The sequence below is a fragment of the Equus caballus genome, chromosome 15, assembly GCF_041296265.1.
Source record: "Equus caballus isolate H_3958 breed thoroughbred chromosome 15, TB-T2T, whole genome shotgun sequence".
Classification (NCBI taxonomy): domain Eukaryota; kingdom Metazoa; phylum Chordata; class Mammalia; order Perissodactyla; family Equidae; genus Equus; species Equus caballus.
Window position 1 is genome coordinate 14141649 of NC_091698.1, and position 26509 is coordinate 14168157.

Genomic DNA, 26509 nt, shown 5'->3' on the forward strand with positions numbered 1-26509 from the left:
CGACTGCAGGAGGTCTCTGTTCAGACAAATCCCTCTATGTATCTTTGCTTCTCTGGCATTGTTTTTTTTTATAGCAAGTCTGGTCCTGACTGCCCCTAAGGTCCCCAGGACTCATGATTGTAAAATCATCCTTTAAAGTCTGAGCAAGATAAGCTCCACCAACAATAGTCTCAGGTGGGGCCGGCCCCATGGTCGAGTGGTTAAGTTTGCACACTCCACTTTGGTGGCCCAGCGTTTCGCCGGTTTGGATCCCGGGCGCGGACATGGCACATTCATGGACATCCATGTGTGTGTGTGTGTGTGTGTGTGCTGATATAGAGAGAAAGGGGAGGGAGGGAGCGGAGACAGAGACAAAGTGGAGAGATATCGAAAATGGGTCAAAATACTAATGGGTACACCTGGATAAAGGGTATATGGTTGTTTACCATCCATGCAACTTTTCCACAAGTTTATCTTTAAATAAATACATTTTAAAAATGGACCGTTGGCTGTTGTCCCAAATTTTGCCTAACCTTTGAAATTTCTGGCTTTGATTCCCGCACCTGCCATCGCTAGCCTACCCAGACCCCAGAAGTGTGCAATGGTGACTTTAAAACAGTTGTCGCAGGTTCTGTCCCAGGCAAGAAACCCTGGATCCTCTTTGCACATTTAAAGTGTGCTAACATTTCAACAGGGTTTCACAAAATACTGGAAAAGAGCATCCTCCCCAAAATTTTTTTTAAAAAAATTATACATAATATAAAACAAGAACCAAAGGAAAGAACAAAATATTCAACATGTGTACAGCATGAAACCCTTAATTTCTTCCTTATCTGGTGCCACTGGGTCGTCCGTCTTCTGGGGTTTTGTGGTGTGAGTTGGTTTGCCGGCACTTCCTCTGCTCTGCTACTCAGTTACCACTCCTGCACCGGATTTCCGTCTTCAAAAATTGTGTTGACATCTTTTGTCATATCTTCTCCCCTTCTTGTCATCCTCAAGGGCCTTATTCTTTTTAAATCCTTTATTTGTTTTAGCAGCTTTATTGAAATATAGTTCACATACTATACAACTTACCCGTTTAAAGTGTATAATTCCATGATTTTTAGTATATTCACAGATGGGTAACCATCACCACAGTCAATTTTAAAGCATTTTCATGACTTCAAAGAGAAACTTCATAACCTTTAGCTGTCATGCCCCTGTCCTCTCATCCCCCCAGCCCTAAGCAACCACTAGTCTACTTCCTCTCTCTCTAGATTTCCCTGTTCTGGACATTTCGTATGAATGGAATCATATGAGGTTATTTGTGACTGGCCTCTTTCACTTCTGCGTAATGTTGTCAGGGTTTGTGCATATTGTAGCATATATCAGTACTTTTTATTGCCAAAAAATATTACATTGTGTGGATATACCGTAATTTATTTACCCATTCGTCAGTTGATGGACGTTTAGGTCGTTTCCGTCTTTTGACCGTTATGAATAATACTGCTATGGACATTTGTGTACAAGTTCTTGTGTGGACATATGTTTTCATTTCTCTTGAGTGTATAGCTAGAAGTGGAGTTTCTAGGTAATATGGTAATTCTGTGTTTAACTTTTGAGGAACTGCCAGACGGTTTTCCAAAACAGCTGCACCATTTTTCCTACCCACCAGCAGCATAGAAGGGTTTCAGTTTCTCGGCCTTCTAACACTTGGTATTATCTTTTTAATTCTAGCCATCCTGTGTGTGAAGTGCTATCTCACAGTGGTTTTGATTTGCATTTCCCTGGTGACTAATGATGTGGAGCATCTTTTCATGTAATATTTTACTTTTGGGGAAGGAGAGGAGATAAAGTGTTTGATCTCCTGTGTTTAACTCATCATACAGTAGCTCGTTTTAAATGTATTACAGGAAAGAAACTTTCTTCTAAATCTTTGAAAACACTTGCATGGTGATGTGAAGTCCTTATCACATGTACAGTTTTCTCCTTCTGTGCTCTCTACGTGCTGCAGTCACTGTGTGACTGAGGGACTGCAACACCGTGCACTGCATTTGCTTAGGAAGATTCCTTTCTGCGTGGGGTGGAGGGAGGAGTTAACTCAGTGACTTCTCAGGCTTGACTACAGGGCTGAGCAGAACTGATGGCCAGAGCATCTGAAGCTCAGTGCGTTTCCTCCCCATGGCTCTGTCCATCTGTTTTGCATCAGTGAGCTCCACAGGTAGTAAATGTCAAAGAAACGCGAGAGCTGTGACATGGGCACAAAGCATACACCTGAGAGACGGATGGCAGGATGTTCCCATGGGCTTTTCCCCTTAACCGTAGTGTAGGAGACGGGCCGTATCACACGTGCCAGATGATGACTGTGAAAGTGGGGTAAGGGGCACTTGGGAAGTTCCACTGCTCTCATGCATGTTTAAACATTTCTGTAATAGAAGCTTAAAAGAATGAAAGAAGCTGGGTGCCTCCTAAAGAGAGGGAGGGGACGAGAGGAGACCTGGCAAGGGGGCTCAGTCCGTCAAGACAAGGGTTCAGCTCTCTCAATAGGGACATTTCAGGAAGTGTAATCATTGACGTTAGGAAGGAAACCTCTTTTCATATAACAGGAAAGAAGGAAAGGAGGAACGGGAAAAGGTTTTTGTGAAGCTTTATTGATGGAAAGTTCCTGTCTCATGACTTCTAGTTCCTCTGTGATCAGTGGTCCAGCACATCTACTGAGCAAATGGAGACAGCCTAAATTTGAGGAAAGTGAAGGAGATTTGAAATAAATTTGAGTGTCCCTGGAGAGAGAATGGAATAAGGAAACAGCGACCTAAGCTCCATTTGTCTTGTTCTCATGTTAGTAAGCATGGGATAATTCTTTGTGGAATGAGTGAGTGATTTCCAGCTAGTGCTGGGGCTGAATTTACTGTGGCATCGGTAGACTCCATTGTGAGATTTAATCCAATAGTGATCAATTAGTTATAGGAAGGCATTTCTGGGAAAGGCAGAGAGATGGGATTTTGCCAGACAGGCAGGATTAAAAGGGATTGGATGGGGCCCATTAGTAGCAGAGCTTTTTAAATGTTGGTTAGCTGACAGACCATCGAGTCTACCCCGGAGAGGGAGGAAATGTAAACAAGAGCTTGACCGACAGACAAGGAGTAAGTGGAAAAATGAAGGGCCTGGAGTTGAAAAGTTAACAAGGGGCATATGAATCAGAAGAATGAGAGACGAGGCCAAGGGGTGGAATGTCCGACTGTAATAATCTGGATGGCTGAAGTGTTCCTGGTGATAAGCTCTGGAGTGTGGCAGTAACTACACTGGAATGGAAGTAAAGGACCCTAAGATGAGATGATGTAGAAACTGAGAGGCTGGTCTTTGGCTGGTCTATCCACATCGATGGTAGAGCCCTCCATGGCCTCCTCACCTCTTCAAGTCTCCTGCCCTGGGCCCCATCCCCCTCCCAGGACCTCCACAGAATCTGCATTCTTTCTTTGACCTCAAGTTTCAGACATTGTGGGTTCAATGGCATAACTCTGGACAAGAAGATACAAGTGTGGAGTGAGAGAGGCTGTAGTGGACACCGGTTTTGTTTTTGGTTTTCGTTTTAACACCTAGCATTCACAAGCCTTTCTGGGAAAACTACCTCCAGTGCCCTCTGGGATACTCACCCCATTTGTGTAGTGTGTGTGTGTGTGTGTGTGCGCGCGCGCGCGTGCGTGTTCGGTTTTGTTACAATAGTTACCATTATACTTGTATCTTTTCTAATGTCCTCAGATTCCTTTCCCTTACTCGGAGTCTTATTTCGTTTGTCACCTATATCTTGACCCCCTCTTATTACTTATAGAACAATCATTTTATTCTATTTTTCCCTTTTTCTCCTCCCTTCCATTTTTAAAATCATGATGTTTTTAGAAAACAAAATTGGTATTTTATTTTTCCACGTAGCCATCTTTATTTTACTTAGACATCTACAACTTAATGTATTTAACGCTCACCATCATAATGCTTTTTGAATTTTGCCCCAGTTGACACTCAGCCAATTTTTGAGTCCCAGTCTGTCTAAGTGGAGTTGCCTTTCCTCCAAACCCCTATTGTAAGGGTGGGTATGTGTGCAGTCCATGGTGAGACCCCCATATATCTGTAACCTGGTGCATAGTCTGGGACTCACCTCTGGTTCATGAGCTGCAGGTGTTCTGGGGGAGACCAGCCATGGCTCCACCAAGGCCGTGAATATCAGAGGCGGCACTTCCATCCCGATAGGTGAACTGTACACACTAAGGGCAAGATCTTGTATATTCCTATTAAGCATAGATGGAAGGAAGGCAGCAAGATCACCTTCCCCAAAGAGGGGGATGCCATGCCTGATGACCTCCCTGCAGATGTTGTTTAGTATTCAAAGAACAGCCCAGTGCCTTTTTGGAATAAGGCATCAGTGTGCTGTGCAGTGCCTGGATCAGCCTCAAGGTGGTGATGCCTGGATCAGATTGAGGAGGGGGCGGGGGGAACAGGACAGGGTCACCATATGGATGATGAGGCATAAAGCTTTGTTCTACCAGCAAGGTCCTTCTTTCCCCTCTTCATTTTTTCTTCCCTCCTCGCTTACTCCAAGTCATCTTTTCCTTACTCTCAGCTTTATTTTATCCTGGGAGGTAGGTGGCTACCTGGTCAACATTGTTACTACTGGCAGCTGAGTGATGCTTTTGCTCTGCAACAAAATATCATTTGGCAGTCTGAAGAAATACCTACAGAGGGGAACCACTTCCCCCAGGTGCCTTTCCAGTAGGGAAACCTCAATGTAAAGTTTAAAGTATTCTTCCCTAACACATTAATATGACTCGCATGACAGATTCTTAAGGCGCGTCTGTGCTGTTCCTAGCCCCTCCCCCACCAGCCCAGGATCCACTGCAGCAATACCCTCCCCCACCCCCCAAATCCCATTCAGGGTTCACCCACCTGTGGGGTCCTCTGGTCACTGACCTCTAAATCATGATGAAGCCACTGTTTTTTCTTCATTGTTGTTTTATGAATTGCATACCTATTCTTGACCCTCTTCGGATAGAGAACACCTGTCTTCCCTACTCTCTGAAGGATGTAAAACATTCAGTGAGCGGAAGGTGTGGGCTGCTCTACACTTTCGTTAAGGCTAAGCGAAGAGGCAGGAGGCAGAGCCCACCTCCTCAAACTTCATCAGGGAGGAAATGGGCTTTTGGGGGCACGTGATATCTCTCTGTCAACAAGAGCTCCAGAGCACTGGTGACCTTTTAGAAGCCAGAGGAAGCAATCAGTAAGAGCTGAACTCACTCCTCCTTTTCCCTAAGCACAAGCCCTGAGTTACCTGAAACCCATGCCCCCAACACAGGATACAGAAAAGACATCACTATTATTAGAGAATCATTTATTGGGGAGAATTAATATTCTCCACAAGAAGGAATTATTTTGCGGTGGGAAATTTTCCGCTCTCGAAACGCTGGAAAAGCGTTTTCTGTTGACATAGAGACAGATCCCTAAACATAGTGCCTTTAGCAGTGGTGAGAACAACTGGGGGCCCCTGGGCCGGCTTGACACCTGCAGGTGGAGCTCGGATGGGGCACATGCTCCCTGCGGGGCACAGATAAGGGACGCTTCTGATCCAATAGCTGATCTTTAAACGCCATGACTTTCTGAGGGTGTCTGTTCTGGTCTCTGATCCGTCTAGAACATGTAGGATAATTCTGGCCAGCAAAGACAACTTCTTGGTGGCAGGACTTGGTGCTTGGCACTTTACAGGAGGGAGCCCTGTAGTTGGAAGGATGCCCCTGGACGGGCTCTGCCTGGGCCTGCTCTTCTGCCTTCTGGTCAGTTTTCACAAACTTCCTCAGGGAAGGAAGGGGCTCTTGAGGGCGGGTGACCTCTGCTGCACACCGCTGCCCCAGTTTCTCCACTGGGAACTTCCCAGGGACTGTCCTGGTCTTCTGAGCCGTGGTGGTCCCAGTAACGGCAGCTCTCCCTTTAACCAGGCCTCTGCTCTGTGCAGATGATATGGGGCTGCCCTTTTCCTGGGGATGTTCTTGGTTTTTGCCTTTTGTCCCAGGACGAAGCCATTGAAAAATGTGGTTCATCTTTTTTCTGAACACACTTTCAGGAGGAGGCTGTGCCTTCTGTGATGAGGTCTGGGAAGACTTGCTCCCAAGCGTCTCCTCTGATGCTGTGATCTGAGTAGGGAAACTCTTTCTTGTAGGTTGGGATGTCCCCAACCCTGCATCCCCTCCACCAAGCTCTTCTTTGTTGGTGCCCGGAGGGCTCACTCTCATTGTAGCTGGTGGGAATTTCTTATCCTCGTACCTCTTTCGGTCTTTCTTAGTGACCCAAGGCTCCTGCCGCTGCTTCCTGCTGATCCCAGTGTCGTCCAGATGGACATGCAGCACCTGGGAAGCTCCCATGTCCCCACTAGAGACACCGTGGGCATGAGTCAGTGAGGCCTTGTAAGTCAAGCTCTCTGAGGCAGGGGACCTGTCAGTGTGTTGGCCTTGGACCTGGCTCTGATTCCTCTTCTCTAGTTTCGACTTTAATTCCCTAAACAGATGTTCCTTAAGATCCGATGACTTCGGGTCTTGGGGAACTTGTCTTTTTGGTGCAGGGCTTTCAATGGTCCCAGTAATTTCTATTTTACTGTGATTCTCACGTATCCTTTGGGAGCTTCCTGGCTTGCTGGTTGTCAACACATTAGCAGTTTTTGACTGCAGAGCATTGAGCTCCTTGGCCCTGAATATGTCCCTGGCCGTGCTGTGCACGGAAAAGGGTTCCGACTTCATCTTTTTGTCCTGTCGCCCTTCTCTTCTATCACTGAGACTCACTCTCTCATCCTTTGTCTCATGTTTGGCACCAGCTTGCCTTGCAGGCAGCTCTGGGGGGCATCTGTTGCCTAGCTGAGTAAATTTCTGACTCTCTTTGCCTGTGATGCCACATGTGACAGGCAGATGAGTCTGCCTGGCACCCTTACTCCTCTGAACAACCTCTGCAATCTCTTGGTTGATACCAGAGGGTGATTGTCTCGGCACCCCTTGTCCTTGCCTGCCCATAGGTGAAGTAGCAGGGCAAAGACGATCCAGGACCAGGGCTGAATTTGTTGTTTCCGCTTTTTCTTGAAGAACAGATTTAGAGCTTCCTCTATGGGGCTTGAAGCCCTCGGATTTGGAGTCCACTTCCAAAGTTGGGTTATTTGAGGGGGGACAGTAGAAATAGGTCAAGGACTGGGATGCAGCATCTTCCAATTTAAACGCCTGTATGGATTCAAGGACCCTGCAGGGAAGGCCCCACTCCATTCTCATACGAAAGCTTTTAATATGGCTTTCCATCATCTGTTGTGCGCTGGAATCAATGAAGCAAAGCTCCTGAAAGGTATTCAGGGAGGAGTCCCCACCCACTGAAGGTGGCAAACTCCTCTGTGTTATTTGGGTGCGGGATTTGTCAGAAAGCAGCAATGTCTGCTTGCTGGCATGCCATGAACTGCGCACCGTCCCAGGGAGCCGAGCCTCACTGATTTCCTCAAACTTCTTGCTCAAATGTGCTTTCAGGACATTTTCAAGTTGTTTCTGATCTAGACTTTCCTCCAAGGCCCTTAAATTTTTCCCTGACAGACTTGCCACGTGACTATTTAGGTCTTTCTCAGAGTCATATGCCGGATCCTTATCTGAAGAGCTCTCTGAGTCACTCAACAGATGAGCTTTGGGGCCGTTCTCTGGGCTATGCCCCTGATCCTTCCCCATCTCCTTCTCTACCTGAAGCAGTTCTGAACCCCTCTCATGGAAGCTTTTGGATTGGCTCAATCCAACATTTAGATCTTTGTTCACCGAGATCCGTGAGAGTCCACGATTGCTCTCTGACTTAGCTATCTCTGAGAAATCTCTTGGAGGCATCATCAGTGACAGACACTCACAGATCCTGCGGGGCAGGCCCCACCGGTGTTGGATGAGCCTCTTTCGAAGGTGATGTTCTAGTTTCTTCCTCAGCTCATCACTGAGAGGAAACTCTACGGGAAGGATGGAGATGGAGGCATGGGCCTGGGAGGCCTGATGGTAAGGAAAGTTGGGAGCTGAAGAACAAAATTCTTCCTGAGATCTTTGGACTACAGAGGGGGAACCCCACAAACTTTCCTGTTGCTTCTGCAACACTTTCCATTCCAGTTGTTGAATTTCAGATGAGGTGAGAGACTCTGATTCATCCTGGGGTCTATGGTGACACACTCCACAGATCCTTATCTGGGGTAGAGGACCAGATGGTAGGATTGGGAGTGGGGATTTAAGGTGGGCCTGGGACTTGACCTGAGTGAGAGGTAGGGTCTGGGATTGGGGCAGGGTTTGAGGCAAGGGTTGGGGCTGGATCTCAGGCAAGGATGGAGGTGGGCGATGGAGAGGTACTGGGGATTCTTGGCCCATGGAGGCATTTGAGATGGTATTGAAAAGGAAGATTGTGGTGCAGTCACTTGAGTCACAGATAGCAGAGGGCAAGGACTCGCTGTGCAGAGATGGGGGACCCCAGAAGAGCTGCATACATTTTTCCTGTAAATGGTCCTCCAAGATTTTAGGATATGGGGGCTGCTCATGCATGTGCAGCTCCTTTGGGTTGCCTGCACTGCTCCAGAAAGGAAGGGAGAATGCTGAGTCACACTCATCAGCATTTGACTCTAACGTTTTCCCCGAAGGATTTAGTTGGTGGGCTGGCCTAAGTTTTTTTGGAAAAGAACCCTTCTCCTTCTCCTTTTCCTTCCACATCAGGAAATCACTCCTCTTTCGGACTTGTCTCTCCAGGAGTGCCAGGACATGAGGGCTGAGAAATGAGAGGTTACCAGGCTCTATAAGGTTAGCTGTAGGGTGTCTCTCCAGAGAGGACTCTGAAGAATGGAGGGCAAGAAACTCTCGATTAAAATCACATGGTGCGAAGGTGGAAGGTGCTAAGAACAAGTCTTTGGCACAAGCTTGCCACCAGGATAATTCTGAAATTGACAGGCTTGAATGGTCAGTGCCTCTGACTGTTGGGACATAAGTGGACAACCCACCACGGCTATCTGGAGATGAGTTCTCTGGAACAGACTTCAGTAAGATGGAAACCAATTTAGACTGAGTCACAGTTAAAGGGTGGTCTGTCGGTGGTGAGACAGACAGGCTTGGTGGTGTGTGATGACAAGCCAGTGAATCAGTGGGATTGCTTATCTGGGACAAATTTGGTAAGGGGTTAATATCTTGGGAAAGGGTGCGGTCAAGAGAGAAGATCGTATTCAGAGACAGAGTGGCCTCTGGTTGGAGAATAGAACCCGTTGCCTGGGTGTCATGTGGTGGGAGAGGGGGAAGGGCAAGGGGTTGGGGTGGGGAACGGTCTGCTGGGAATTTGGACTCCAAGGGAGGAAAAGGCTCTGGTGGCATAGAGTGACCCGGTGGTGAGGGTGAAAGAAAGTCAGCTAAGGGTCTCGTTGGGTTAGGTGAGAGGACGGAGGGGGGCGGTGGGGAAGGGTCAGGTGGAGGGGATGGTGTTAGGTCTCCTGGAGGGACTTCTGAGAAGGCGGAGGACAGAGTGAATGATGACTCAGTCCCAGAAGCTGTGGAAGCCATAGAGGACACAGAGGCGGTATCATCTTCCAGGTCCTCCAGGAGCCGATTGATCTCAGCAGTTGTGCTATTACACACCTCACAGGAGGGGTCTGGGCATAATAGTTGACGAAAGCGGGTGGTATCGAGAGGCCGGCCTAGGGGCCTGCGGGAGACAGGAAGTAGAAAACTGTAGCCAGGACCAGAACAAGGAAAGGAGGACCTGCTGGCCTGTCAGGGGAGGGGCCACCTGAAGCCTGCTGCCCCTTCACAATGCCCCACGTCTATGACTTCACCATACACTCAGCAGCCCTCACCCCAAGGCCTTCATTCACATACCCGTTCCTATGGCAAACCCCTCCCATGACTACTGCAGGCTGTACTGAATCCCTGGAATTGCAGAGAACATGTTAAAGAGGGATCAGGAAAGAAAAGACTAGTCACCTTTTCAGAATAGAAATTAGCCTCCTTTTCTCCTCTGTTTCCCTCTGGTAATTTCTCCAACCTGGGAAACCAGAAGAGTGAATTACATGTAATAAAGGTAGAAGCATAGGTGTTACACAGGAGTCCCTTTATGGGAGACCCTTGAGATATTAACTCTGAAAGCCCCAAGAATCAGTAGATGTGGTCAAACAGTCAATGATAATATTAATAAGGTTCACATGTGTTTGTTGCTTCATTTATAAAGTACTGTCACATACGTTATCCCATGGGATGTTCAAAACCCCCATGTGAGGAACATAGGTCAATGGTTACCTCGAGGAGTCTGATCATCCAGGAAGTCAACGTAGTTTCTACAAGGTCAGGAGACAGAAGTTCTGACTCTTGACGTCTCCCACGGCCACCCACTGGGCAACACCCATTGTCCAGGCCCATCACTGCTTCATGCCCAGAGCTGGGCAGAGCAGGAATCTGAGAAATGTCTCGGGTTCTGACTACCTTCCCATGAGCCTTTCCTCTGAGGCCTCTATCTTCTGAGAGGGACTCTATCTAGCGACTGACATCCTCAGAGACCATGGACCTGGGACCTCATGGAGAGGACAGGAAGGGTCACCCTTGGAGAGCTCAGGTGGGATAGGTGGAACCTTACCACTTGATGTTCCACCTCTTCTTCTCCTCTTAGCTCTGCCCTGACGCTGAGAACAAAAAGAAAAGAATGAGGAGCGAGGACTTAGTTGGCTTACTCCTCTCTCTAGGAAACTCAGATATTCATCCAAGATTAATGTCACTCTCCATTTTTATTACTAGCACTTTGTGTTCTTTCCCTTTCTGAATTTCTAAAGGTGATAAGATACTTTAAATTTTTCCTTCTTTGAAAAACTCGAAGGAGGATTTTTGGCTAGAGTCCACACTTGATGTTCTCAGTCAGAAGTCCTCTGCTCAAGGAGGGCATAGACTCTGAGGCCCACAGTCACATCTGTGCTTCCTCAGATAGGACCCTGTATCCTGGGACAGAGCTCACACTCCAGTGTCTGCTCAGAGGCTCAGCCCTGCTCTCCTGATCTGCCCAATACAAAGGACGGTTTGGTCGAATGACGCCTGACATGGGAATGTGACTCATGATCCAGTGTTGGGAACAGTGTTCTCCTACACAGATCCCAAACTCTCTAAATAACCTAATGCAGGGCCGTGAAATCAGTCATGGGATTTTATCCAGGAATCCTCCACCACACCCAGATGGTCTGTGAGTTTTAAATGGGAAACAGTCCCAGCTGAACCCCTAGTCCTGCCTCTCCTATTCCCCTAGAAGGATGATGTTCTATCCTCTATTCAGACTTGCCATCTTAGGAGTCTCTCTGGACCAACTCATTTAAAAATGTGGGACTAGAAATGGAAACAACAATAAAAAATCCCTGTTCGTGGCTTGCCCAGGGATCCTTACCTTTTGGTAGATTTTGGTTTTCCAGAAGGTTGGTAAAGATGGAATCCCCACCAGGAAGCACAGGAACAGAAGAAGCAACCACAACCCACACACGATGGTGAGGTTGTGGTCACTATCTAAGAATGTTGAGCAGATGCTCAAAAACAACTCAATATGGCTATTCAGAAATGAGAGAACATTCCATTGACTGAACTCCATTTTCTGAATCGCAAGGCTGCCTGAGGCAACTGAGCTCTGAGAGTGTCCACACTTGCCTATAATCCCAGGCCTGCATCACAGAGCACTGAAGAGTCACAAAGGGTTTCAGAGGGTGGGGGAGGGGACATGAAGAGGGTGTGCCCATGGCCCCTTCCCCCCACCAGCCCAGCTGATCTCTCCATCCATCCTGGGCCCTCCAGGTCCCTCTGCCCTACCCTGCCATCCTATTTTCCAACTCTGTCCGTTCATCATATCATACAATTACATTAATGGAATATTCTGCCTGTTCCACCTGTACTCCAGATATTACCTGGGCCCCCTTGACTGTTTGGAGAGCTTGACTTTGGTTTCACCAATTCCACTGCCTCGAAAGTCTGAAATGCTCCCTGGAATTTTTGCTAGTACCCAGACATTTACACTCAGAATCATATATGTCCTCAAATCCGTCTTTCCTTTAGAATGTTTTTGCCTTACCTGAACCCTGATATAGAACTTAAAGTTCTTTACTCATTTGGTTTTGTGAATGTTGAATAACAAATTTTAGTTTTTTGCTTCAGTCAGCCTTTACCGTCTTCAGCCAGTGGGGCTGACTCAAATAATTGAAATGAATGATTCATTATTCAACATTCACAAGACTAAAATCAGTACGGGCATACCTCACTTAATGAAAGGGACATGTTTTGAGAAATGCATCATTAGGCACTTTCACTGTTGTGTGAACATCACACAGTGTACTTACACAAACCTAAGTGGTAGAGCCTACTACACACCCAGGCTATGTGGTGCTACCCGTATGGGACCACTGTCATATATGTGGTCCATTAGTGACCGAAACATCGTTAATATTGTTACATGGTGCGTGACTGTGGTGGATGACAATGACAAAATGGAGTACCATTTTCAAGGCTTCTAAAATGGAGCTGGGAGGCCATTAAGGAAGTGGGGCTTATGCTTTACACCACATCCACCACCAGATGTTAACTGAACTTTTGAGCTTTACCTGACAGCAGAGGTCACATCTTGAAGTGTTTCCCCATTCCAAGAAGGGGCAGTCTGCCTAGGACCAACTATGTTCTGGCAAGTCAGCTCACCCCATGCCAGAACCAGTCAGTAACTGTTCACTGTAGACCTTTGTAAGCCTGTGTCCTTTCCTTTTATCTACCCCTGCCTCCTTTGTCTTCCTAGGAGCACACTTGAGCTTCTACTCGAATCTACATCTCCTGAATTGCAATTCTTGAGACCCCAAATAAACTTTTTGGTTCTTTTGCAGTTTATGCCTCTTATTTGCTGACTTTACATGGTGACAGAAGTGGGATCCCTAGCTACTGACCTTCAATTCTGGTGCCACTTCACAGACACAAGCAAGGTGCCTGCAAAGAATCTTTTGTGCTCTGTCGTCTCCTCCTGGTGGCTCTGGTTCCTGGTGGTAAGTCCTCCTGGGCCTGGACCTCCCATTTTTGGTAGAGGTCCAGACTCTTTATGTAGGCGTCCTTTGATAGTGGTTCTGGCCATCCTTCCATTGTCAGCTTTGTTAGAAACTTCTGTTTCTTTCACTCCTTTTTTGGGCCTTTGATCCTTGGGTAAGTTCATACAAATGAGAAATCCATTTTCTAAGAGGACCACCAAAGAACAGCCCCACTCTGGGACTCCTGCTGGTTTTGTCTTTAAAAAATCCAGACCTTCTACATGTAGATTTTTGTCCCACTGGGCTCAGATTACTCAGGGTGATTTAAAGCTTCACTGGCCTAAATGGGGCTCCTTTGAAATTCCTAAATTGGTTTATCTGTGCACTCAATTGGAAAAAGCCTATCAAACCAAACAAATAAAATGGGAAACTTTTTAAAATTGGTATCTTGAGGCCTCTAAATGAAACACTGAAAAGGACACTTCCTTGCAAGCCATAACAATGTCATAACTAAGAATTTCAAATGATTAAATGTAAATGCCATTGATAAAAGAATATTAACTCCTCCTGTATTTGTCAGGGTTCTCTGGAGAACCAAGGAGATTATCTATATATATATAATATATATTAATATTGATATATAATAGAATATATAATCCATTGTATCTATATTTAAATTCATTTATTTAGTTCTATAAATTACATATATACACATAAAATTTATATATAAAAGAAACTTTGGCCTCGCCCCTAACTGCCTAAAAGAATTTAAGACAGAAGGCCTGTTCCAGGAAGGAGCTGTCAACGTAGGGAACTCTAGATGTGGTAGAGAAGAAGGTACCTAGCCGGGCCCATTTTACACAAGTTCTCTCTCATTTGTTTAGAGATGGCCCAGCAAACATTTGGTTTTCTGTCTCCTTGTGAATTGGCTTCCTCCTCTTTGAAGTCCCAAACCATGACCCCCAACCCCGCGCCTTTGTAAAATATCTAAACCCTAACCATAGACCTGGCAGACATGCTGTAGACTGAGCAGCAGCATGAAGACCAGGGTCAACCTGATGACATTGTGGGTGGGACTACTGGCTGTTTGTCCACATCCTTGTCCTGGGTGCCCAGGAAGGCAGTCACCCAGCAACTTGCAGTGAGGTGTGGCGTGTGACTATGTTTCAGCCAATGCAATGGGAGTGGAAGTGGTGTGTGCCATTTCCAGGTTGGAACTTTTGAAAGCAGGTGTGTCTTCTCCGTGTTTCTTCTTTCTCCTTGTGCAGATTGGTTGCAGACAATGATACAGGCATCACTAATGGCAGAGCAAAGAGACAGGAATTCATGGGTGACTGACACACCCTGTGGAAGAGAACCACCTGCCCAACACGAAACCCACCTTGGCCTGTAAGGTAATCACACATAAATTTCTACTCTCTGGTTATTCTTTTTCGGGATCTGCTTGTTATTTTCTTAACTATTATGGAAATATTTCAAATATGCAGAAGAGTACATAGTATGACCTCTATCTCCGGCCCCAATACCCAGAAAGAACAGACGATAAATTCTGCCCTATTTGCTTCCGATGTTGCATTCATTTGCTGGGGCTGCCATGACAAAATACCACACGTAGGGTGGCTTAAACAATAGAAATTTATTTTCTCACGGCTCTGGAGGCTGAAGTTCAAGATCAAGGCATTGGCCGGTATATTCTCTTCTGAGGCCTCTCTCCCCGGCCGCTTCTCCCTGTGTCCTCACACGGTCTTCCCTCTGTGTGTGTCTGAGTTCTAATCTTCTGTTCTTACGTGACTATCAGTCACATTGGATTGGAGCCTACCCATGTGACCTCACTTTACCTTAATTACCTCTTTAGAGGCCCTCTCTCCAAATACAGCCCTATTTTGAGGTCCTGGAGTTAGGACTTCAACATATGAATTTTCAGGGACATGATTCAGCCCACAACGATATCTCTGTTTTTAAGAAGCAAAATGTTGCCGTCACACCTAAAATTCACATTTCCATCCCGTTCTCCTCCCTCCCTCATCATAGGTATCAATATCCTAAAATTAATTACATTCTTTATGATTCCAAGAATATCCATGTGCATGGCTCCATTAACAAAAGATTTCATTTGTATGCATAGTCAAGACATACATGTGTATGTCTCCGTTAACAAATTCTTACATTGTTATGCACTTAAAAAATGTACAGGAACAGCATCACACTGCACATGTCCTTCTTTGATTGGCTTTGGGCTATAAATGGGGAAGGAAAAACAGCAGCTGAGGGTAAGAGAATAAATAAACGGCTTATGCATAAAAACCCAAAAGGACAGATTTCCAAGAGCATCCAGGTTGGTGACCATGTGCAGGTTCTGGGAGAGTGGTTACCTGGAGAGAGCGTGGAAGCTCAGTGCCCTTTCCCCATGTCTTGCCCTATGCGTCTGTTCCATCGAGCTATTCCCGAGTCATATCCTTTTCTAATAAACAGGTAATCTAGTCAGTAAAAGGTTTCTCTGAGTTCTGTGAGCCGCCCTAGCAAATTCGTCGAACCAGAGTAGAGAGTCTTGGGAACCTCCTACTGACAGCCAGTTGCTCAGAAGCATAGGCGACAACCTAGACTTGCTCTTGGCACCTGCAGTGGGGGCAGTCTTGTGGGGCTGAACCCTTAACCTGTGGGATGTGATGCTGTCTCTGGGTACATAGTGTCAGAATCGAGTTGAATTGTAGGACACCCAGCTGGTGTCCCAAGAATTGCTTGTTGCTGTGGGGGACTCCCCCGACCCCCAACCCCACACACATTGGAATTGGTACCAGAACCTAGGAACAAACTGTGAAAGATAAGCGTCTTAGCTTGGGTTCCCATAACAAAATGCCATAGCGTGGGTGACTTAAACAACAGAAATTTATTTTCTCACCCTTCTGGGGGCTGGAAGCCTGAGATCAGGATGCCAGCATGGTCAGGTTCTGGAGAGGGCTCTCTCCTCAGCTTGCATAAGGTCCCCTTCTCACTGAGTCCTCAGATGGTGGGGTGTGTGTATGCGTGTGAAGAAACAGAAAGAGAGATCTCTTCCACTTCTGATGAGGCCACAGTCCTATCTGATTTAGGTTCCACCGTTATGACTTCATTTTCACCATAATTACTTCCTAAAGACCTTGTGTCTGGACATGGTCACAAGGGGGGGTCAGGGCTTCCATATATGAATGGTGGGGAGAGAGAATTCAGTCCATAGCAATAAATAAAGAGCAAATAAATAGAAACAAAGGTTTGGCATTTCTCTTTCTCATTTCCTTTCTTCCTGACTTTACTGTCTTGCTCTTTGTCTAGCTTCTTGAACAAGTAGCTCATTGGTTTCTAATTTTTCTTTTTAGATACATATGTTGAAGGTATCTTTCTTCTAAGTATTGTTTAATTCCATCCACCAGATTTTGTCATGTAGTGCTTTCAGCTATAAATATTTCCTGAGTTCCATATGAGATCCCTTTCAATGCAAGGTTCTCTAAGTTCCCAGCCATTATTATTATTTTCTCATCTGTCGCTCCTTTTACAAGTATGTAATGTTCCTCCTTGTCACCATGTTGGTTTTGTCTGGAGCTTTACCTCCAGATTTCTATAGATATACTTTTTTATTGACAGGTAAAGGACAAAATGAGGAAATATTTTTGCTATATATAAGCATGGTATCTGTCTACACTCCTGGGAAGCATGGTATCTGTCTACACTCCTGGGACAGTGTAGACTTCTAATCTGTCACTTATCCACCTTTGTGAAAAGGAATTCTGATATTGGCTCACTGAAGTCATTTTGGTCAACAGCACAGGAAATTGGTATATGTATGTGTGGGGACCTGGAAATGGCCACCCCAAGATATGTCTCTTTGGCATCAGGATTATTTGAGGCTGATTGCTTTTGATAAACTGGGACAGGGAAGGAGGAATGAAACTTGCCCTTTGTTAGGGCACATTTACATTTGTAAGGTAAATCTCTATCTGTAAAAGTTGCCTCCCTCTCTGTACCAGGAAGAAGAAAGGAGATGACCTTCTCTCTAAAAACTCTTAATCAATACCAAAGGCAAGGACTTAAATCTGCATTTTATTGTGCTAGTCTGGTAACCTCCTGTAACTGACTTTCCTCCCCCTGCCAACGTTGGCATTTCTTAAGGATTAAGCATCTTTCCTTAGGCTAGGAACTGATTGCTGAGCTCACCTGTGACCGCCCAGCTCCAGACAATCGACTTGAGTCCTGCTATGCCCACTGAGATAGCAGACCCACTACCTGCTGTGTCCATCAAGTGCCGACAGGGCAATCTTGTGACTATTGTGGGAGGGACATTTCAATCACATGTGAAACACCCCATTTGGCGGTATATAACCACTATGTGCACCCCACTTCTTTGGTGCCCTTTCTTCCTTCAGGAAGAAAGGCACCGGGCCACAGTTCCTCATAAAGCTTTGTTTAATTTTCTCTTGCTTTTCTGTCTCATGTGAATTTAATTCGTTCTCCAGCCAGACGAACCCACATTTGGGAAGAGGAAATGTCTTCCTCCCCTACATATGTTTTCATCAGTCAGATAGTCCATGTTGTGCTGTATTCACAACAAACTCCTAAGTCTCAGCTAAAAATAACCAAGGTTTATTTCTCGAACATGCTCCATGTCATCAGGGGCTGGCTCTGTATTATCCTTGCTCAGTCTGGAGGATTGAGTAGATGGCAGCTAAAAGATGCTCGATCCAACTTCTTGCACAGCTGCCAGGCAGGAAAAACACACTCCTACTGTTTGTCAAAGGTTTGTCTGGAAGAGACAACCTCATTTTTGCTCAAGTTTCATTTGCCAAAGGCTCACAAAGTCACATTTGACTTTAAGGGGCCAAGAAGATACATCCCTTCTGTGTGCCAGAGAAGAGCCGACAATATTTGGTGAACGGCAGTAATAATAACTATACACTGTGCTCTATTGTGTCTTCCAAAGCTTATTTTTGCTTTTTGTTTGTTGATTTTTTCAAAAATTCCCTTCACTTATGTGAGTTACCATAAATCCTTCTAGTCAATTTCTTCAATAAGAAAACTGAAGTTAGCCAGAGTTAGCTTCTTTTGCTTAAAAAAAAACCGATCTAACGCATTAGACTTTGCGTTATAAATGTTACTGAGCAGCTTAGGAAAATGAACTTCAGTTTACACCTTGGGCTGGTTTTCAAGAAAGGGTACACACCGATTTTTGAAGGATAAGGTTTTAATAGGAAAAGAAGCAGGGCATGGCATGAGCCAATATTTAGATCCGAATAATTATTGGTGACTGCAGCATGTCAGGCAGGGAGCCAGCTGTTTTTGCATATGCTCTCTAAGTCAATTTTAATTCTTTATAAGAACAATATGAGGTGAATCTTACTATTCATCACTTATATATGCAGAAACTGAGGGTCAGGGAGGTGAAATGACCTGTGCAAAAGTCACGTAACTAGCAAATGATGGCTTTGTTTCAAGTCCATCATCTGATCAGGCAGAGGTGAAAGAGAAGAATGCAATGTGTGTTTTTGGGTAGTGGGTACTGTTCGGTTTGGCAGGACTGTGGGATACATGAAAGGCGGAGGGGCCCTTGAGTGCTAAGGCAGAGAGTTGGAGTCTATCAGTGAGAGGAAGGTTTCCGCATCCGAGAGGGCACTGGTGGAGCCATGCCTCAGAAACATTGATCTGCTATTGTCCTCTACAATGAAGAGAAATGAGGCACGCTGGAGGCTTGGAGACCAGTTGGAGGAGCATTGTAAAAACTCACATAGGCCTGAATGGGCATGGGTGTTGGCAATGGAAAAAGAAAAAAGTATTCTATCGAGTCTCCAGATGCCCAGGGAATTGCTGAACGAAGTCTGAGTTCCCCCTATGTAGATAGCTCATACTTTTCATTATAGGTTTCTCAAGAACTTGCTCCCAGAAAAAACCTGGATGGAGAACAAAACAGGTAAGTGCCCAAGTGAGAAATCTACAAAGCTCCTCTCCCCCAAAATCACCTCTTCCCCATCTGACATGTCTGGTTCTGGCATGTCTTGCAGGTGGTCAGTCATGTCCATCACCTGGTTTCGGTGTGTGCGACACCTGTATCTGGTGTATCCGGCAGGTGGTTCTCACAAGACTTGTAGGTGGTTCAGACGTGTCCAGAAGGTGGTTCAGGCGTGTCGGGCACCTGGTTACAGTGTGCCTGGCATGTGGTTCAGGATTCTCCATCTAGTGGTTCAGGCTGGTCTAACAGGTGGTTCAGGTGTGTCCAGCCGCTGTTTCAGCTGTTTCTGGAACCTGGTTCTGGCCTGTGCTGGACCTGTTTCTGGTGTATCCATCATATGGATCTGGCATGTCCAGCACAGCGTTTGGGCGTGTTCAGCAGGTGGCTTCAGAGTACTGGGCGCCTGGTTCCATCGTATCTGACCATTGGTTCCGTGGTGTCTGGCAGGTAGTTCCTGTGTGTCTGGCATATTGTTCCAGTATGTTCTGAAGGTGGTTCCGGCGTGTCCGACTGGTGGCTACCATGTGTCCGGAACCTGATTCCTTCGTGTGTGGTTGGTGCGTTCAGTGTGTCCAGGTGTTGGTTCCGGCGTGTTTGACAGTTGGTTCCCGCATGCCTGGCGGGGGATTCCAGGCTGTCTGGCAGGTTGCTCTGGCCTTTTCTGGAAATTGGTTCTGGCGTATCCAGGACCTGGTTCCGGTTTATCCAGCAGGTGATTTTGGCATGTCCGGCAGGTTGTGCTGGCGTGTTAGGCTGGTGGTTCCGGCTTGTCTGGCAGGTGTTTGTGGCATGGCCAGCACCTGGTTCTGGCGTATTCGGGAGGTGGTTTCAGTGTATCTGGCACATGGTCTCGGCATATCCAACAGGTGGTTGCGAAGTGTGTGACAGGTGGTTCCTGTGTGTCTGGCATGTGGTTCTGGTACGTTCGGAAGATGGTTCCAGCATGTCCTTTGGGTGCTTCTGGCATGTCTGCAAGGTGGTTCTGGTGTGTCAGTGTCATGGTTCCAGTGTGTCCGGCGGGTGGTTCCAGGTGGTTCTGGCGTGTCTGGTGGGTGCTTCTGGTGTGTGTGGCGGGTCATTCAGGCATGTCTGTATGGTGGTTCCAGAGTGTGCGGCAGGCGCTTCTGGCATGTCTGTTGGCTTTTTCCGGCTTCTAAGGGGCCTGGTTCCAGTGTATCTGGCAGGTGATTTTGGCTTGTCCAGAAGGTGGTTCCGGCGAGTGAAGCAGGTGGTTCAGGCGTGTCCAGCAGGTGGTTCATGTCTGTCAGTGATGTGGTTCCGGCATTTCCAGCACATGGTTCTGGCACTCTGAGAGATGGTTCTTTCATGCCCGTCATGTGATTCTGGAGTGTCCATCAAGTGGTTCTTGTGTATCCGGCAGGTGATTTTGGCGTTTGAGTCAGATGGTTCTGGTGTGTCCTGCAGGTGCTTCTGGCACGTTTTGGACCTGATTCTCACATCTGCGGTGGGTGGTTCCACCGTTTCCAGATGATGCTTCTGAAGTGTCCAACAGTTGGTTCCAGCATTTAAGGCAGGTGGGTCACACAAGTCCCGCCCGAATCATTCGGCTGAGGCACGAATGGTTGTCCTTCCACATGCTTAGGAGGAGAGAGACAATAGGATTTTAACCAACCACTCTTTGGAAGTTAAGAAAAACTCGCTTTCCACAGTGCTCTTACAGCATACTGGCAACCTCTCATGCCGCCCTTGTGCATGGGTGGAGAGAGTGTTGACAAAGCAGCTATGGAAGAAAGGCCAAGTTTGCTCCGCAGAGTCCTACATTGCCCTAAAACTGCAAGGCACGAAACACTGCCTCCAACCCTCAAGGGGAGATGAGCAATAATCTATCTTGCTTCCAGCTCTTTAGGAAGCTGAGAAAGAACTCACTTTCCACACTGTTCTTATAGTGTACCTTGAACATCTCATACAAAGGCACCTGAAATGCTGTTTATTTGCAGCCCTTAACTCATTGCTTTAGAACTTCTGCTTTTGGGGCATTTCCATCTTGCCAACCCGGCTCAGACAAAATGCCTACATCTTCTCCTTAAGCAAGGAGGCTGAGGCCCGAATGATTGTGCATCCACATGCTTAGGAGGAGAGAGACAATAGGCTTTTAACCAACCGCTTTTGTGCACTGGAGGAGAGAGTGTCAGAAAGCACCTATGGAAGAAAGGCCCCTTTGCTCTCAGCCGTGCCCTACATTGCTCTAGGGGTGGAAGGCACAAAGCACCGCCTCCATCCCTCAAGGGGAGACAGGACACAAACCATCTTGCTTCCAGCTCTTTAGGAAGCTGAGAAAGAAGTCGCTTTCCACAGTGCTCTTACAGCATATTGGGAACCTCTCATACACAGGTAGCTGAACGCCATTTCCTCCCAGCCCTTAACTCGCTGCTTTAGAACTTCTGCTTCTGCCACATTTCCCTCTTGCCAACTCGGCTCAGGGGTAATGGCTACATCTTCCCCTTAAGCCATGGGGCCAAGGCCCGAATGATTGTGATTCCACAAGCTTAGGAGGATAGAGACAAGAGGCTTTTAACCAACTGTCCTTGTGCATTCGTGGAGAGAGTGTCAGAAAGCCCCTATGTCAGAAAGGCCCATTTGCTCTCAACCATGCCCTATATTGCTCGAGAGGTGGATGGCACAAAGCACTGCCTCCGTCCCTCAAGCGGAGACAAGCCACAAACTGTCTTGCTTCCAGCTCTTTAGGAAGCTGAGAAAGAACTCACCTGCTGGATATGCTTGAACCAGGCACCTTAGAGGCTGGAAAAACCCGACAGGCATGCCTAAAGCACCCGCCGAACACTCTGGAACCACCACACAGACATCCCATAACGACCCAGCAGGCTCACTGGAAGCACCCACCGGACACACCAGATCCACCTGGAACCACCCACTGGACACACTGGGAACATGAGTCTGACACACCAGAACCAACTTCCAGACATTCTGGAAGCACCTATCAGACAGGCCGGAACCATCTTATGAACCTACCAGAACCACATGCCAGACACTTCGGAACCACCTGTTGGATATCCCAGAACCAAGTACCAGATACACTGAAACCACCTCCCAAATATGCCAGAACCAGGTGCCAGACACGCCACAAACACCTGCCACACAAGCTGGAACCACCATCCTAACACACCAGAACAACCTGCTGGATACGCCAAAATCACCTGCCAGATACACCGGAAGCAGGTCCTGGATACGCCAGCACCAATTTCTGGAAAAGGCTGGAAAGTCTGCCAGACACGCCAGAATCACCCACCGGACATGTGGGAACTAATTGCAAGACAGGCCGGAACCAAAGCCAGGACACTCTGAAAGCATCAACCGGACAGAATGGAATCAGGTCCCAGACACACTGTTGCAACCTGCTGGACATGCCGGAACCACCTGCCAGACACCATGGAACCAACTGTCAGATACACCGGAACCAGGCTCCCAGTATGCTGAAGCCACCTACCCAATATGCCAGAACCATGTGCCAGACATGCTGGAACCATGTAACGGATACACCAGAAACAGGTCCAGCACAGGCCAGAACCAGGTGCCGGACACGCCTGAAACAGCTGCTGGACACACCTGAAACACCTGCTAGACCAGCTTGAACCACTTGACAGACAGTCTGGAACCACATGCTGGGCACACCAGAATCAGGTGCCCGACATGCCAGAACCACCTGCTGGACACGCCTGAAGCACCTGCCAGTCTTGTGAGAACCACCTGCCGAGAACTCCAGAAACAGGTGTTGCACACGCCAAAACCAGGTGCTGGACATGAATGAACCACCTTAAAGAAATGCCAGAACCAAGTCCCAGACACGAGTGAGTCACCTGCAAGACATGCCAGAACCAGGTGCCTGACATGCTGGAACCACCTGCCGCTCACGTCGAAATCACCTGCCGGATACGCCGGAACCATGTGCTGCACAGGCGGGAATCACGTACCAGACATGCCGGGACCACCTGTTGGATATGCCAGAACCAGGTGCCTGATTCACTGAAACTACCTGCCGGGCACACAAGAACCAGGTGTCAGAAAGGCCTCGACAACCGACTGGGCACATTGAAATCACCTGCATGATACCCCGTAACCATGTGTCAGACAGAACGGGACCACCTGCCGGACACACCGGAGCCACCTCTCAGATATGCCAGAACCACATGTTGGACACGCCGGAACCATCTCCCGGACAGACCTGAACCACCTGCTGGACACGCCAAAATCACCTGCCTGATACGCTGGAACCAGGCACCTTGGATGCTGGAAAAACCTGGTAGACATGCCGTAACCACCCGCCACACACTCTGGAACCACCACACAGACATGCCAGAACGACCCGCCAGACACACTGGAAGTACCCACCAGACAAGCCAGAACCACCTGGAACCAAATGACGGACATGCTGGGACCATGACTCTGACACGCCAGAACCAACTCCCGCACATGCCTGAAGCACCCAACGGTCACGCCTGAGCCATCTTCCGAACGTACTAGAACCACATGCTAGACACTTCGGAACCACCTGCCAGACACTTCGGAACCACCTGTTGGATGTGCCACACCCAGGTACCAGATACTCTGAAACCACCTGCCGTATACGCCAGAATCAGGTGCCAGACATGCCACAAACACCTGCCACGGAGGCCGGAACCACCAGCGTAACACAGTGGAACAACCTGCTGGACACGCCAAAATCACCTGCCGGATACACCAGAACCAGGTCCTGGGTACACCAGAAGCAATTTCTGGAAAAGGCCGGAACAATCTGCCGGACACACCGGAATCACCCCTGGACATGCGGGAACCAACGGCCAGACATGCTGGAACCAACACCTGGACACTCTGAAAGTACCAACCGCACACGATGGAATCAGGTCCTGGACACATGGTAGCCACCTGACGGACACGCTGGAACCACATTCAGAGCGTACCGGAACCACATGCCAGACACGCAGGAACCACCTGCCAGAAACCATGGAACCCACTGTCAGATACGCCGGAACCAGGCACCCAGTACGCTGAAGCCACCTGCCGAATATGCCAGAACCATGTGCCAGCCACGCTGGAACCATGTGATGGATACACCAGAAACAGGTACAGCAGAGGCCAGAACCAGGTGCCTGAAATGCCAGAACCACCTGCTTGACACACCTGAACCACCCGTCAGTCTTGTGAGAACCACTTGCCGGATACACTAGACGCAGGTGTCGCACATGCCAAAACCAGGTGCCAGACACATCTGAACCACCTGCCAGTCTTGTGAGTACCACCTGCCAGATACACCAGACACAGGTGTCGCACATGCCAAAACCAGGTGCCGACATGACGGAACCACCTGCAAAACATGCCAGAACCAGGTGCTGGACATGCTGGAACCACCTGCTGGACACGTCGAAATCCCCTGCCGGATACGCCGGAACCACATGTCACATGTGTTGGAATCGCCTACCAGACATGCCAGGACCACCTGTTGGATACGCCGGAACCAGGTGCCTGATTCACTGAAACTACCTGCCGGACACGCCAGAATCAGGTGTCGGACACGCATGGAAAACACACAGGATATGTCGAAATCACCTGCATGATATCCCATAACAATGTGCCAGAAAATAAAGTACCTAGGATGTGTGAAATCCTATTGAGGCATATTCATATAATGCATTTATTATCATCTTTCTCGCTTTTTCTGTTTTATTGTTATAATTTTTTTTTTTTTGAGGAAGATTAGCCCTGACTAACATCTACCACCAATCCTCCTCTTTTTGCTGAGGAAGACTGGCCCTCTGCTAACATCCATGCCCACCTTCCTCTACATTATATGTGGGACTCCTGCAACAGCATGGCTTGATGAGTGGTGCATAGGTCTGCACCCAGGATCTGAACCGGTGAACCCCGGGCCACTGAAGAACACACAAACCTAACCACTGTGCCACCAGGCCGGCCCCAAGTTTTCTGTTTTATTAAAGCAATTTCAATTCTTGCATTGGTTTCACCAGCAGTGGTATCATCATGTTGGACAGTTTCCTCCAGAGTCACAGTATCTAAAATTTGGAGCATTTCTGTTGCTTGTTTGGATAAGTGATGTCGGAATGTCTAGTAAACCTTCCCTAGGAGAACTATCTAAAAGACATCTCAATTTAGCAACTGCAGGCACATGTATATTCAACATTTCAATCGATAGTAGTTGATTTTTGTAGAACTCTTCTGATAATTCAACCAGCTTCTCTTTAGTTTTACAGGTGTTGAAAAATCCCTCAAGTCAGTCCAACAGTTCCACTTTAACAGCAGGATATGACTTCTCTTTTAAATCTGTACCATCTGCAAACAGCACAGGCGTGTGGTCAACAAAGGTGAGTGGGAATTGGGCTGGGTACTGCCCACAATCTGAACCATCAGTGCAGCTGCCCCAATCCTGTGCAGTGGTGGCAGATCCTGAGTATTGCTGGCCAGGTAGGTCATGCTGCGGATGAGACTTAGGATGGTGCTCTGCAGCCCTCGAGCAGGCAGCTCCACACCAGCTGCCAGTTGCAAGTCCAGTCCACACTGGGTGCACATGGGGGAGCTTGGAAGCAGGAAGCCATCTGGGTGAGCAGCAGCAGGAAGTGGCTGAAGAAAAATTATGGGAAGATGAGGGGAGAAAATGTATAATAAATAAAGCTTGCCTTGTTATGCAGATAAATCTCTCAGTTAAAAAAATTCTCTAGGGGTTGGCCTGATGGTTCACTGGTTAAGTGCGCACGTTCCACTTTGGTGGCCTGGGGTTTGCCAGTTCTGATCCCGGGTGCAGACATGGCACTACTTGACACGCCAGGCTGTGGCAGGTGTCCCACACATAAAGCAGAGGAAGATGGGCGTGGATGCTAGCTCAGGGCCAGTCTTCCTCAGCAAAAAGAAGAGGATTGGCAGCAGTTAGCTCAGGGCTAATCTTCCTAAAAAAAAAAAAATTCTGTAGGGGCTGGCCTGGTGGCACACGGGTTAAATTCACACATTCTGCTTTGATGGCCTGGGGTTCACCAGTTCAGATCCCAGGTGCGGACCTACACAACACTTATCAAGCCATGCTGTGGCAGGCATCCCACGTATAAAGTAGAGGAGGATGAGCATGGATGTTAGCTCAGGGCCTATCTTTTTAAGCAAAAAGAGGAGGGTTGGTGGGGAATGTTAGCTCAGGGCTAATCTTCCTCAAAAAAAAATTCTCTAAGAGTCATTCTCTTTCTGGTGCAGATGCTTTTACTAATGGAAATTTCCTTTAGAAACATAAATTTCCTTTCCAAAGAGGAAGTCTATCCTTCATTTAAAGCAGTCAAGGTGGAGATCAAGAGTTTTTCCTGCATCTGCTGGCTCTCGATTGCTTTTGGCTCCAAATAATTTGTATGTCAAAGTACCATACTTTGGGCATCTTCAGCATTCCTTCAAGAAGAAACAACTTGTTCTTGGAAGTCTCTGTCTCCTCCCCAACCCAGATGCACTCAAGCTGTTAGGGGCCAACAGCAAACAGGGTTCTGCCTCAAGAAGCTTTGGGGAAGTCTCTTCACCCTCAA

At 47.4% G+C, this 26509-nt stretch overlaps 2 protein-coding genes across 50 annotated transcripts in view; one reads left to right on the forward strand and one right to left on the reverse strand.

Moving 5' to 3' along the window:
- The window catches only part of LOC111771824 (ral guanine nucleotide dissociation stimulator-like), a 91685-nt gene that overhangs the window by 45480 nt on the left and 19696 nt on the right, over positions 1-26509 (forward strand). For 35 of the 49 annotated variants that reach the window (XM_070234918.1, XM_070234916.1, XM_070234919.1 and 32 more), the window contains 4 exons: positions 12854-13009; positions 14257-14382; positions 18874-18923; positions 25200-25318. The gene's annotated coding sequence lies outside the window, so the exon portion shown is untranslated. The remainder of the gene's footprint in view (positions 1-12853; positions 13010-14256; positions 14383-18873; positions 18924-25199; positions 25319-26509) is intronic. The other 14 variants (XM_070234946.1, XM_070234940.1, XM_070234961.1 and 11 more) reach the window with 2 other exon arrangements.
- On the reverse strand, positions 5314-12144 carry LOC138917629 (spermatogenesis-associated protein 31D4-like). The gene is made up of 4 exons (XM_070234910.1): positions 11386-12144; positions 10594-10639; positions 9948-10008; positions 5314-9669 (listed from the first exon to the last, which is right to left on the reverse strand). The coding sequence occupies exons 1-4, from the start codon at positions 11581-11583 to the stop codon at positions 5463-5465; spliced, it is 4512 nt and encodes a 1503-aa protein (XP_070091011.1). The 5' UTR covers positions 11584-12144; the 3' UTR covers positions 5314-5462.

Bases quoted from the DNA above. Each gene is read 5' to 3' on its own strand.
- LOC138917629 (XM_070234910.1), bottom strand. From the start codon at position 11,583: ATGGAGTTCAGTCAATGGAATGTTCTCTCATTTCTGAATAGCCATATT. The intron at 10,640-11,385 runs GTAAGGATCCCT...TTTTGTTCTCAG, and splicing joins AAACCAAAATCTACCAAAAG to CGTCAGGGCAGAGCTAAGAG. The intron at 9,670-9,947 runs GTGACTAGTCTT...TGTCTCCCGCAG, and splicing joins CTAATTTCTATTCTGAAAAG to GCCCCTAGGCCGGCCTCTCG.